Source organism: Aotus nancymaae, unplaced genomic scaffold, assembly GCF_030222135.1.
Source record: "Aotus nancymaae isolate 86718 unplaced genomic scaffold, 86718_ANA_hifiasm-v0.15.2.pri h1tg000030l, whole genome shotgun sequence".
NCBI classification, from domain to species: Eukaryota; Metazoa; Chordata; class Mammalia; order Primates; family Aotidae; genus Aotus; species Aotus nancymaae.
In genome coordinates, this window is record NW_026988443.1 from 28,334,797 (window position 1) to 28,347,825 (window position 13,029).

The 13,029-nt window shown below is 60.0% G+C and overlaps 1 protein-coding gene across 1 annotated transcript in view; it reads left to right on the forward strand.

Moving 5' to 3' along the window:
• The window catches only part of VAC14 (VAC14 component of PIKFYVE complex), a 124,883-nt gene extending 112,873 nt beyond the window's left edge, over window positions 1–12,010 (forward strand). The window contains exons 15-19 of the mRNA XM_012437464.3: window positions 378–552; window positions 1,878–1,996; window positions 3,503–3,582; window positions 6,092–6,242; window positions 11,350–12,010. Coding sequence (XP_012292887.1) covers window positions 378–552; window positions 1,878–1,996; window positions 3,503–3,582; window positions 6,092–6,242; window positions 11,350–11,512 — 688 coding nt within the window. The 3' untranslated portion in view covers window positions 11,513–12,010. The remainder of the gene's footprint in view (window positions 1–377; window positions 553–1,877; window positions 1,997–3,502; window positions 3,583–6,091; window positions 6,243–11,349) is intronic.
• The last annotated feature ends 1,019 nt before the right edge of the window (window positions 12,011–13,029 follow it).

Consider the following 13,029-nt stretch of genomic DNA (forward strand, 5'->3'; position numbering starts at 1 on the left):
AAGGCCCTCAGGGGACAGGGGTGTCTGGGCCTGGGGTGGAGGGCATTGCGCATGCACATGGGAGTTTAGGAAGGTGACAGGGTCCCAGGACTAATTCGGGTAGCTGGAGGCCCAGCTGTTTCTCTTCTGCGGGGGGATTATTACAGCGTGGAGCACGCTGGCATGGGTAGGCCCAGTGCTGGAAGGCCTGGAGGCTGGCAAAGTATTCCCCCCACCCCGCCCCGTACCCACAGGCCTCAGAGTCGTGGCTCCACACCAGGCTTAGGAAAGAGCAGGTTTCCCCAGGACGCTGCAAAAACAAGAGGCCACCTCCCAGGCTGAGGCGCACCGGCTTCCAGGACGGCCTGCGCAGTAACCCTGCCCCGCCTGTTTTCCAGGCAGCTGTGCCTCCTGCTGAACGCAGAGAACATCTTCCACTCGATGGCAGACATCCTGCTGCGGGAGGAGGACCTCAAGTTCGCCTCAACCATGGTCCACGCCCTCAACACCATCCTGCTGACCTCCACGGAGCTCTTCCAGCTGCGGAACCAGCTGAAGGACCTGAAGACCCTGGTAGGTGGCGTCAGCAGCTCTGACCTTGGGTGTGCTCCTGCATGCCAGGGGGTACACACTGTGCCAGCCTGCCCCCCGGCTGGCCCCAGTGGGCTCTCAGGGAGAAGAGGGGGTTGAAATTGGTACCTCCCCTGGTCTAGTGGGAAATAGGGATCATGGGTGAGTGGCTGCACGCAGCACTAACCACAGGTGTATCACGTCACCCGCACTGAGGTCTCGGCCCAAGGAAGGCTCCACGCTGTATCCAGGACACCCCAGTCCCACTCCAGGCACTGCCCCCTTGAAAACAGAGGCTTTGCTGGCCATGGGCCCACCCCAGTGGGCAGTGCCACCCTCTCAGGGAAGGCCTCTGAGTTATAACTTTGCCAGCGAATCGGGTTAACTGTTCTTACTCTCCTTGGCCTGGCCCTTGTCTCCCACACCTGGGCACATCTACCTCCTAAGGCATCTGTTGTAAGCCAGGGTGTCCAGTTGCTGCCCATCCATCCCAGGCTTTGGGTGAGGACACACCAATGACTGGTCAGAGAAAGCAGAGAGGACACTCACTCTCACTCCCCTAGGAATGAGGAGAGACGCAGGTCCCAGGCCTCTCATGTCCCGGCAGTGGGTGGTGGCTGCAGAGGCCATGCAGGGACAGGCACCGTCCTAGGGGTTTCATTTCCCCGGCCCCCTGCTGGCTCAGGCCCTGCCTGCACCCTCCCCAGGAACCTTGGGGATATCCAGGCCCATGTCTGGGGGCATCTGGGGCCAAGTGGCTCCGATGATCCAGGCCACAGCCCTGCCTCCCTCCTGTGGTTCCTTCCAGACATTCGCAGAGTCCTTAAGAATTTTCCTCAGGGGTAGGGGCTCCCCCAAGTGTGGGCTTGGCTTCTGGGCAGTCTCCAAGTGTTGAAGGCGGCCTGCAGAGGGGGAAGGAGATGGCATTTGAGGGTGCTTCCTCCCTTCCCTGCCCACTCCCCCATCACCCTCCCAGCCCTGTGGGGCTCCAGGACCACAGAGTTCTAGTGGGGACAGTTACTGTGATTTTGCCAAGAGCAGACCTGCCAGCACAAAGGACAGCCACTCCCGGCCAGGCCCTTGCAGCCACCACACAGCTCTGGGACCCAGAGGTAATGACAGGGTCTGCGGAGGAACTGTCAGCGTTTCCTCCGTGACGGCTCGTTCCCAGCAGGGCTGCCAAATGGCTGGGGTGCTGAGCTGGCTCCGGCCGCCTCCCAACTGAGGCCCCTGGGACTCAGACCTGTGACCCTTGCCTCAGAACCCCCATGGACCAGGAGGGGACAAGGATTAGGGGTCCCTCATGGCTCATGCCTCTTCCCTCACAGGAGAGCCAGAACCTGTTCTGCTGCCTGTACCGCTCTTGGTGCCACAATCCAGTCACCACGGTGTCCCTCTGCTTCCTCACCCAGAACTACCGGCACGCCTATGACCTCATCCAGAAGTTGTATCCTTCCTGTCGCTGTTGGGGTTGGGCCACTGAGGGGCAGGAAGGGGCTGGGTGCCCCGTTTCCACCCAACAGGTGGGCCCAAGTGCCATCCTCTCCCCCTGCCTCCACCCAGCCTCAGGGCTTGTGACCTGAGGGCTGCCAGGATGCTGGGAGGGAAGGGATGTATTTGGGAGAGCGAGGTTGGCAGCAAAGAGGGACTCCTGGAGGGGAGCTGGCCTGGGGGAAACCCTGTGGGTTGGGATTGGGGCTGAGTAGGCCCAGCCCAGCAGGTTCCAGCCGGTGATGCTGAGCCATCTTGCTGGGATAAGAGAGAACCCCAGCTCCTACGCTGGGGAGAAGGTGGCTGCCTTCATTGCTCATTGTAGTTCTTCCTGGGCCTGGTGTGGGGCTGGGGGAGAAGGCCTGGAGCTGGGGATGTGAGTGGATGGCTGGGGCAGGCGTTTGTGTGCCTACAGGCGTTTGTGTGCCTACAGGCTCCAGCCCAGGTGTGGGCCTCCAGGGGCCATAGAGCTAGACCCCAACAGGCTTAAGGATGACGCGGTGGGGAGAAGCAGGCTGGGCAGAGGCCTCCAGAACGGAAGGCACCCATGCTCACCTCAGCACCATGCTCCTCAAAAGGCATCAGGGTTAGATGAGATGCTTTGTTCTGTTTTTGAGACAGAGTCTCGCTTTGTCACCCATGGGAGTGCAGTGGGCTCTCTCGCCTCACTGCAACCTCCACCTCCCGGGTTCAAGCAATTCTCATGCCTCAGCCTCCTGAGTAGCTGGGATTACAGGCATTTACCACCACAGCTAATTTTTGTATTTTTAGTAGAGACGGGGTCTCACCATATTGGCCAGGCTGGTCTCAAACTCCTGACGTCAAGCAATCTGCCCGCCTCAGCCTCCCAAAGTTCTGGGATACATTCCTGGCCAGATTTTTTTTTAAATACTGAGAGGCAAACCAGCCTCATCTGTGGGTGCCTGACATGCAACCCAGGATTGGAGTGCGATTTCAAAGGCAACATGACCAGCCAGGAGTTGGGAGTAAGGAAGAAAGGGCCAGGAGGTGCCTCAGTGGAGGGCGAGGTGTGCCCGCTTCCCTTCTGCAACCTGGGTTTGCCCCTCTCAGCCACTGCTGTGACCCAAGGACTGGCGGGCCACTGCCCAGTGCCACAAGCCTGCTGCAGCCCTAGTAAAGCCCTGCTGGCAGGAAAGGAGAGAGACCTTCCTGCCTGGCCCTCCGCAACGGGCTGCAGCCCTGTGATAAGAGCCTCCCCGAGCCTGGAGGGTGTGGAGGACATAGCTGCTGGAGCGGAACCTAGAGCTCCCGAAAGGGGGTTCCATTTAGTACAGAAAGGCAGGAGCAGGGAAGAGACCGGTGTCCTTTGTGCACCAAATCCTGCTTCTCGAAAACCAGGCTCTGTGTACGGGAAGCCAGGCGCGGGTGGGGAGGGCGCGTGGTGCTCTGAGCTACGGCTGTACTGGCCCAGCAGTCAGACTTTCCTTGACTGCACACCCAGCGGGGACCTGGAGGTCACCGTGGACTTCCTCGCAGAGGTGGACAAGCTGGTGCAGCTGATCGAGTGCCCCATCTTCACGTGTAAGAACAACCTCCCACCACACCTCATGCCATGAGCCTGGGGCCGGCCTGGAGTGGGGTGGGTGGAGCCAAGCTCCAGTTGGTCTCTCTTGGCTGGGGAGGAAGGAAGAGCAGTCATCCCAGGGAAGCTTCTGGAATGTGGAGAATCTGAGACTGGGGGCTTCAGTGTCACTCAGGCCTATAATCCCAGCATGTTGGGAGGCTGAGACTGGAGCATCTCTTGAGGCCAGGAATTTGAGACCAGCCTTGGCACCGCAGTGAGCGCTCATCTCCCAGAAATTTTTAAAAAAATTAGCCAGGCATGATAGTGCATGCCTATAGTCACCACTACTCAGAAGGCTGAGGTGGGAGAATCACTTGTGCCCAGGAGGTGGAAACTGCAGTGACCCACGACTGCACCACTGCACTACAACCTGGGTGATAGAGCAAGACCCTGTCCCAAAAAAAAGACTGGATGACAGGACTGTGAGCCCAGGCGGAGCAGGGCAGGGGCACATGGCATCAGAACCCAGGTCCTGCCTGTGTCCCTCAAGGTAGGTCTCGTGGGTGTGGGCGAGCGCTGACAGCAGAACCCCCGCTTGAAGGCTGCCCCTGAGCTGTCCCCAGCCACCCCTCTGAGCCTGCTGCCTCTGCCCTGGCTCTCTGAAGTTGTGGGTCACCCTGGGCCCCTCTGCAGGTGCCTGTTTGCCCAGGATCCATGCCGGCACCTCTCTGAAACAAGAGTTGGCATTTGCTGGGAGCCAGTGGGCAGGAGCTGCCTGCTTAGTAACACCCAGGCTGAATGTGCAGAAGTGGCAGCTGGCTGGGGCAAGCACAGCTCTTGGCGCCTCAACATACACATTTTGAATGATGCTCGTGTTTATAATGTGCAGAGAAGCCAGGAGGCTGCCCTGCTGGTGGCCACTTTCCCTGCCAAGCTGGCCACCCGGGCCTCTGGCACTCTCTGGCAGTGTCTCTGACCCGCCTGGCCTAAGCCCATCAGCCTGAGCCCTGGAGCCTGAAGTGAATGCAGAGGCTGAAAAACGCCCCCTTCCCATCCCCTATTGACCCCCATTCAAAGGGCAGCTTGGCCAGGAAGCAGGGTGCTGTGGGGACTGATGCCCTGGAGACAGAGGGCAGGAGGGAGACCCCGCTCTCAGCGGAGTGCACGAAAGCCTGTCCCAGGTGTGCCCGGCCTGACATTTCACTTCCCCCAGGGCCTCCCAGGGACACAGGCACCCAAGCAGCCACCTGAGGTCAGGTCCTAAGACAACCCTGCTCCTGCTGCTGGTCTGTCTGTCCTGACTCATCTCTCCAGTTATACATTCTTGGCATTCCAGAAGCATCCCTGGGATGACTGCTCTCCCTCCCTGACCCTGGAGGAACTCCAAGCACCTTCTCCTCAAGCCCAGGGCTTTCCTGGGGCAGGGTGACAGGAGAGGCACACCCTGGTATCGCCCACCCACCACCGTTGCAGCCCTGAGTTGCCTGGATCCTAGAGGTGGCTGGTTTGGCCATAGGCAGTGCCCACTTCCCGAAGGCCCAAAGGGAAGAAAGGACTGGAAACAGGCTCACACTTCTGCAGGGGCAGCCAGGCCTGGGGAGAACCCCCCTGGTGGTGGGGGTCTCCTCTGGAGGGCTCCAGGAGGCCTCCACTCCTCGGCTCCCTGCCTCAGCAGGACTCCCTGTGTGGCCACTCTAGGGGCGACATAGCCCCTCTCCCAAAGCATGTGACACATCCTCCACAAACAATGCTTGGACTGGGCCTAGGGACACAAGGTAGAAGCCAGTGACTCTCCCAGCTCACGGGAGAGAAGTGAGAGCCCTTATCAGTCCTCCCCCGTGGGCCCTGGGGAAGCCGGGACTGTCTTGTGGTGCAGCCGCATGGGCTGGAGTGTACTGGGCAGTGCCCTGGCTGCGTCTCTTTCCCCCTGGCAGGGTGGTGCTAAGGCTGGCATGTGAGCCAGAGCCCCAGAAGCACCTCCCAGACGCTCCGGGGCTTTGGTGTGGGTCTCGCTACACACACAAGTGTTTTTCCATCCTGCCCTCCCTTAAAGCTGTCCTAATCCACCGTCTTTCTCTCCAGCACACCCTATTTATAGCTCTCCCGTGCTGGCACGTGCAGAGCCGACTGGAGAATCTGTTACACTACGGGCCCCGAGCCCTCATATCACCAGGGAGGCAGCTGAGCGGGGGGTGGGAACAGACCAGGCCCCACAGCGCATCTGGGGGTTGTCGGGCTGAGGTGACTGTTGGAAAGATCAGACAGGCAGGTGGGCAGGTGGAAAGGAAGATGAGATCATGGAAACGGCTGGGACACTCCTGGTGGAGGTGGGGGCAGTGCCATTAGCTGTGAAAGAGTGCCCCCCTGCTAGAAGCCATGGCCACCTGGCAGGGCCTACACAGCTGGGTCCTTGGGCTGTGGGTGCCATGGTCCCAGTGGCCCTGGCCAGGCAGAGCCAGGGAGTGTAGGCTGGGCATGTTCCAAAGCAGTGCCAGGTCGCTGACCCCTGCCATCTGCCCACCCCAGATCTGCGCCTGCAACTGCTGGACGTGAAGAACAACCCCTACCTGATCAAGGCCCTCTACGGCCTGCTCATGCTCCTGCCGCAGAGCAGCGCCTTCCAACTGCTCTCGCACCGGCTCCAGTGCGTGCCCAACCCCGAGCTACTGCAGACAGAGTGAGTGCCCCTGCCGTCCCAGCCGGGACAGGCCCAGAGGAGCTTGGTGAGGAAGGGCTGTCCTGGGGGTTGCCAAGGCCTCCCTTATTCAGCATCCCACCCCTTTTGTCACTGTGGCCACCATCCCCCCCGCAGCCACTTGCCCTCTTAAGTCCACATCAGAACACCAGGCCAGGGATTCTGAGAGTTTTCACACAGTGGCAGGGAGTAGCAGCACCTCCAAGCAATCAATCAAGGGTCGAGCCAAGTGAGGCCGAGCAAAACCTAAAAACTGAGGGCAGCCGGGCGTCGTGGCTCACACCTGTAATCCCAACACTTTGGGAGGCAGAGGCAGGTGGACCACCTGAAGTCCAGAGTTAAAGACCAGCCTGAGCAACATGGAGACGCCCCCTCTCCCCTAAAAATACAAAATTAGCCAGGTGTAGTGGCACATGCCTGTAATCCCAGCTACTTGGGAGGCTGAGGCGGGACAATCACTTGAACCCAGGAGGTGGAGGTTGCAGAGAGCCATCGAGCCACTGTACTCCAGCCTAGGCAACAAGAGTGAGACTGTCGTCTCAAAAAAAAAAAAAAAAAAAAGCGGGGGCCAGGAGTGGTGGTTCATGCCTATAATCCCAGCACTTTAGGAGGCCGAGGTGGGCAAATTATGAGGTCAGGAGTTCAAGATCAGCCTGGCCACCATGATGAAACCTGTCTCTACTAAAAATACAAAAAAAAAATTAGCTGGGCATGGTGGCACGTGCCTGTAATCCCAGCTACTGAGGAGGCTGAGGCTTGCTTGAACCAGGGAGGTGGAGGTTGCAGTGAGCCAAGATCACACCACTGCATTCCAGGCCAGTGACAGTGTGAGAGTCTGTCTCAAAAAAAAAAAAAAAATCTATGAGGGCATCTGCAGTCACCCAGACAGAGGACCCTGGAGAGAAACTCTGGGCAGGGGGAGGAGTTCCTGCCTCAGCTTAGAGATGAGGGCCCCAGTGGCCGTCGAGCAAGAGAGGGCCCTGTCCTGGGCACTTACTAGGCTTCATGTAGCCCCTCCCCACCCTGTCTGTGGCAGAGGCTCAACCCTGGGACACTGGGAGACCTCAGCATTGCTGGGACCTTCTCAGTCACCTCCTGGGTGGGGTGGGAGGCAGGGGTGCACTCAAGGCTCCCCTGCTCAGGTCCTAGGCACCCCTCCACCAAGAGGCCCAGCTTGGCAGCCTCTGGGCAGAGGGGTGCCGGCTCCCACCCTGAACCCACAGCTGGCCCCTACCCCAGAGCCTGTAGGGCTGTGTCTATATTTGGTAACCCTTGGAGGCTTTGCCTCATCCACAGGCATTTGGCATCCGAGATGGAAAATTTCACTTGTCAGGTTGCCATGGAAACCAGCAGAGCCACTGAGAAGATTTACGCTGAATGGAGTGCGCCCAGCTTGCATCAGATGCCCTGTGTGTCTAGAATTCCCTCCCAGGCTGTTAACGCCACTCAGCAGGCCTGGCGCCTTACTCCAGCAAAGGGCCTCGGGCGCTAACCCTTGCAACAGATGCAGGCAGGCCTGCCCGAGCCCCTGTGCCCTCCACACCAGTGGGCATCGGCTCCCACTGCCCCTCCACCCCAGGCTAGCTGGAGAGGCTGAACCACCAGAAACTGTGGCCCCCCCAGACAGGCCCCTGCTTTCCCTGCCCCTTTCTCCAGAAGGCAGTGCTCTGCCGTGGCAGGACTAGGCCTTCCCAGCTGTCCAGGGTGTTGCCAGGTGGTCCCCAGAAGATACCATGTGACGCAGGGTCAGCCATGGAGTGGGGCGCGTGTGTGGGTTCCTGTGGCCAGAGTGTTGCCAGCTCTGGAGCCTCCAAAAGAGGCCCAGAAGCCACGCTGCCTCGCTGGGGCCCAGCCTCTGCCTTGGCCCTTCCAATGCCTCATAGTGTCAGAGCCGCTTTGGCAGGCACCAGGAAGGAAAGGTGCAGCTGGAAGCAGGGAGGGCTGCTTCCCTGTGACCGCCAGTTTCCAAGTGGGAACCAGCCTGCCTTCCTGGGAGGCTTCTCAGGCTCTGCGTGCTGAGCTCATCTTGTGAGGGGAGCAGAGGCTCAGAGCAGTCATACCCCTCCCCATCTCCCCAAACCAGGGTAGGACAAGTTTGCAGAGGCAGCTGGGAAGGCAGCCAGCTCAAGGCTTTCCTCACAATCTCCCACGGTCAGTCAGGGAAGTCTAGAGCCAAGGGGTTGAGGCCTCTGGGTAGAAGATTCTGAGGGTCAGTGGATGGTTTGCAGGCCTAGAGTAGGATCTGGTGTGAGCTCTGCCATGGATTCACTGTGTGACCTCCAGCAAGCCCAGTGCCCTCTCTAGGCTCTTGGTTACTTGGTCAGTAAATGCACATTTGGACTAAATGGGTGTGTGAGGCACCCCATAGCCGTCAAGCCTCTGGCCCCCCAGCCTTTCTTTGCAAGGACCTAGGGAGAGCTACCATAGATAGGGGCACAGGAGCAGTGGGCACGCCGGGGGCCTCCAGAACAGCTGGGGGAGGGGTCAGATTGCAGGGTGGGGCCCGGAGGACAGTTCCAGCCCTGGGAGGGACAGGCAGCTGGCAGACCTGGTCGTGTTGCAGGGCAGGCCTTGCAGTTGGGAACAGCTGGGGGAGTTTGTGCGCTCCTCGCCCATCCCTGGTTCTGTGCACTCCAGGCGCCATCAGGGCCCTGGGGACCACAGCTCCCCCACTCTGTCTTCTGGGCCACTCCCCAGGGACTGTCTTCTCAGTGAAGCAGGAGGGAACCTCTAAGAAAAAGCTGGCGACACATGCATGGGTGGGATGGCAGGAGCGAGAGCCGGCCCTGAGTCCAGGACTCCCCACACTGCTGCGGGCTGGCCTCAGCCTCGGTGCCCAAGGGTGGTTATGAACCTACAGCAGACATGCAGGGCCCGAGAGTGGCCGTGGCTGTGCCCATTAGGTGGGGAGAGCGGGCCTGGCCTCCGTGCTCAGCAGCCCAGGCGGTGTCTCCCACCCCCAGGGACACACTCCGCCTTGCTCCCAAGACCTCCAGCCAGGAAGGGTCTTCCCATCAGAGGGAGCAGGACTTCTTGCCACCCTAAGGGCCCAGGGAGCAGAGGTGGCCCACTCGTTCCACCCCCACCACCCCAATGCCCATCTCCCCAGGTTTGCTGTCCAGTGCTAGAAGCATCTCCCTAAAGCCTCCAAGCTCCCCTAACCTAAGGCCTTGGCTTGGCAGGAGTGTCATGGGGGAGCAGCGCACAGACCCATGGGTGCTCACTGTCAGAAGACACACTTTAGGGTCATACCTGTGGCCTTGGCCTAAGTGGATTAGAGGAGCATCCGGCCACGCCCTGGACTTAGGGCTCCAAGTTCCAGGGTGTCCCTTGTCCTCCTCAGAAGTGCAGGCCGCTGTTGGAGCAGTGCCACCTGGGCCCCAGGGTTACTGTGCCTAGGAGGGCCCTTCCCAAGAGCAACCACAGCCTGGCCCTCTAGAGTGGGTCCCAGCTGGCTGCTTTTGATCTTTGTTGAACTAACGTCAGCAAGCCCCGCTCGGGAGGCAGGAGTGCCAGGCCTAGAAAAGCAGCAGCCACAGATACGTCCAAGACGATGTGTTCTGGTGTGCATCTTCAGCTGGGAGGCGGGATGGGAACAGGTGTGGGCAGGCGGAGCTGAGCAGGGTTGCAGGAGGCCGCCTCCGGGCCCCAGATGGCATCTCGACTGTTGGAAGAGTCCCCCTGCCCCGGTCCTACCCAGCAGGCTGGCAGGCCATCAGAGGCAACTGTCAGGCTCTGGCTGTTGGTTCTTCCTGCTGGACTGAACTCGTTGCCAAGGGTATGTTTTGGGGGAGCTCCATTGTGTCTCCCCAAGATGACCTTTATTTCCACCCTCAAGCCACTGGGCCCCGCCTGGCCTCACGTCAGGGGGGCAGACCTGTAGCCACAGTGGGCCCCGCCAGGTACTTAGGCTGGGGCTGGACACCAGGCAAAGCTCTTACACGTCGTATCAAGGCACATTGGCAGCCACCCCACGGACGCACCTGAGGTAGTCCCTGCTTTGCAGATGAGGAAACAGTCACATGCCCATGTGACACCGCTAGGAAGTGGTGGAGTTATGGTTGGGTCCGGGTCTGTCTGGCTCCTGTGCTCTGCCACTGCCTGCACCACCCCCCATGTTGGCATCTTTTCGTGAACATGAAGCCCCCAAGATTCTCTGCTTAGCTAAGCAGCCCACAGTCTTCCCGAGACCCCTTGCCAAGGCCACCAGGCCTCAAGGCCTGGAAGTAGATGATACTACCTACCCCACACAGATCTGCTCCTTCAAAACTGTGAGGCCAAAGGGAGGGAGCAGATCACTTCCTAAGACACTGCTGGAGGGTGAGTAGGAATGGGACAGGACCCCACAGGGATCTCATCCCCAGGGCCAAGCTAAGCACTGGGCTGATCGAGGACAGCAAGGCTACTGCACCGCAGGATTATAGCGAGCACCGGGCACACTAGTTGTGCAGTACACAACCTGTGTTACTGTACAGAGCAACTGGAGAGGGTCGCAGCAACAGGAATGGAGGAGCACTAGGCATGTCCAGGGGTGAGACCAGCATCCCTCCCCCCAGGGACAGTGAGTGACTGCAGGCCACAGGGCCCCAACCCTCAAAAACAAATGTCCTGCCAAGTGGAGGGCCCAGCAGAGGCTCTTCAGCAATTCCTATTTTCCCCAGTCCTAGCCATGCCTCAGAGAAAGGGCCAGGCTGCCGCCTCCCCCTTCTTTCTCCCCCGACCCTGTCCCAGGCCCCAGCTGGCTTCCTGGCTGGCTGCTAGCCCTGGCTTTCACCCCAAAGGGAGCCACTCGTAAACAGGAAATGCTTCCCAATGCGATGCCTGCTTCGGGCGCCATCGCAGCCCACAGGCCGAGGGCAACAGCCAAGCAGCAATGTGGACTGTGCCCACCAACTGCGGAAGAGGGGGATGCTCAGGGGCTTCCCAGCTCTGGGGCTGGCTGTGGAGGAAGAGTTGCCAGGTCTGAGACAGATGTCCAGAAGCCAAGCCCACCAGCCTGCAGCTCTGCCCCTGAACCCAGTGACCTCTAGCAGCCACCCCCGTGTGAGCCGATCCCCTGACTCTGAGCGTTTCTGCTCCCTCTTCCCAGAGACAGTCTAAAGGCAGCCCCCAAGTCCCAGAAAGCTGACTCCCCCAGCATCGACTACGCAGAGCTGCTGCAGCACTTTGAGAAGGTCCAAAACAAGCACCTGGAAGTGCGGCACCAGCGGAGTGGGCGTGGGGATCACCTGGACCGGAGGGTTGTCCTCTGACCGGCCTTGCATGGAGGAGGGCCCGCCGAGTGGTCCCATGAAGCACTCAGGGTCGTCATGCCCTCCCAAGGAGCTCAAGGACCTGACTCAGGACCAAGGCTGGGCCTGCCAGCCCAGGGCAGTGTGGGGACCAGAGACTGTTCTGTCTGCCCAAGCTCGTCTCAGAGCCCAGCTCGCAGGCCTCCAGCGCTGTCAGCTGCATCCTGGCATTCACATGGAGCTGGCTGCCCACCCTGCAGGGGGCTACAACCTCAGACACCACCCATCCTGTGGAATCAACCTCTTTCTAATACCCTCTTGGAAAAAGAGCTTGGCCTCCCCAGCACACCAGAGCTCTGGCCTTGTGTGTTTATGTATACATACGTGAACACATGCCTGTATGTGTGTGTGCTTGTATGCACATAGGCACCAGCACAAAGATCTGAATGATGCACCCTACCCCCACCCCAATAAAGAAATAACAAAACCCTCAACCCAAGCTCGCCTGCTCCTTCCCAGCTGACACCTGCAGCTGCCCCAGAGCCTCACCCTGTGCTGGAGATCAGGTCTCAGGATGGCCCTAAGGAGAACTGGTTGCCCCAGGGCCTGTTCCCCCACTCAACCTGAGTGGGGCCATGGGCCTAGAGCCTAGGTCTCCAGTTCTGGAACCTGCACCTTCCTAGACACCGCCATGCACGACCTACCCTGGAATCCTGAACCCTGCCTTCCCCCAGCCTCTAATCCACCTTTCTCATCCTGACTCCCTGGGGCAATGGGAGTTCCCTACTGGGCAGATGGGAGCTGAGCCCCAGGAGTTCCTGCATGAAAGGCCAATGCACGCTGCAGAACACTTTGCACATCACTGAGCAAGGGGAGGAAAAGCCCAGAGCAGTCCAGGGAGGGATGGGTGCCCCAGTCACTGCTTTGGCTGAAAGCCCCTCCTCACCCGCAGGGGTACCACCTGTCCCCGGGCTTTGGGAACCCTGGGCTTGGTCTCCTAATGAGCTTGTAATTGCCTCCCTCTGGCCTCTGGAGTAGGGGAGAAGGAGCTTGTGCCTGCTCTTCCCCAGAGTGCCACCCCCCACCCCCACATCATGCTGCCCCCTAGGGTGGGTTTCCCGCCTGGAGTCTCCAGGACAGACCACTTGACATTGTCACCCCATGCACGTGTGTGCATCGAACCCACTGTGGACCCAGGTAGCAGAGACCAGGGACAGTCCAGCTCTGCTCTGCTGGTCAGACATGAGCCCCCACCCGCTAGGAAGGAGGTTGTCCAAGGCCCCTACCCTTTCAAAAGCCCTGCCTTGGGCACCCCATCCGGGTGGCATCACCACCACTTGCACTTGCAAAAGGAGTCAAAGAACTTAGAAGGGTCAGTAAGGAGGAAGGTCTGGGCCTGGGATGAAACGTCCCAAGACAAGCGGCCCCACGACCCCCTGCGCCCTGCTCTGTGCTGTGTATCCCATCCAGCCGATGCACCCCCATCCCGCCGCTGCACCCACTGCCCGTCTTTGGGAGCACGGGAAGCCCCCCGCACC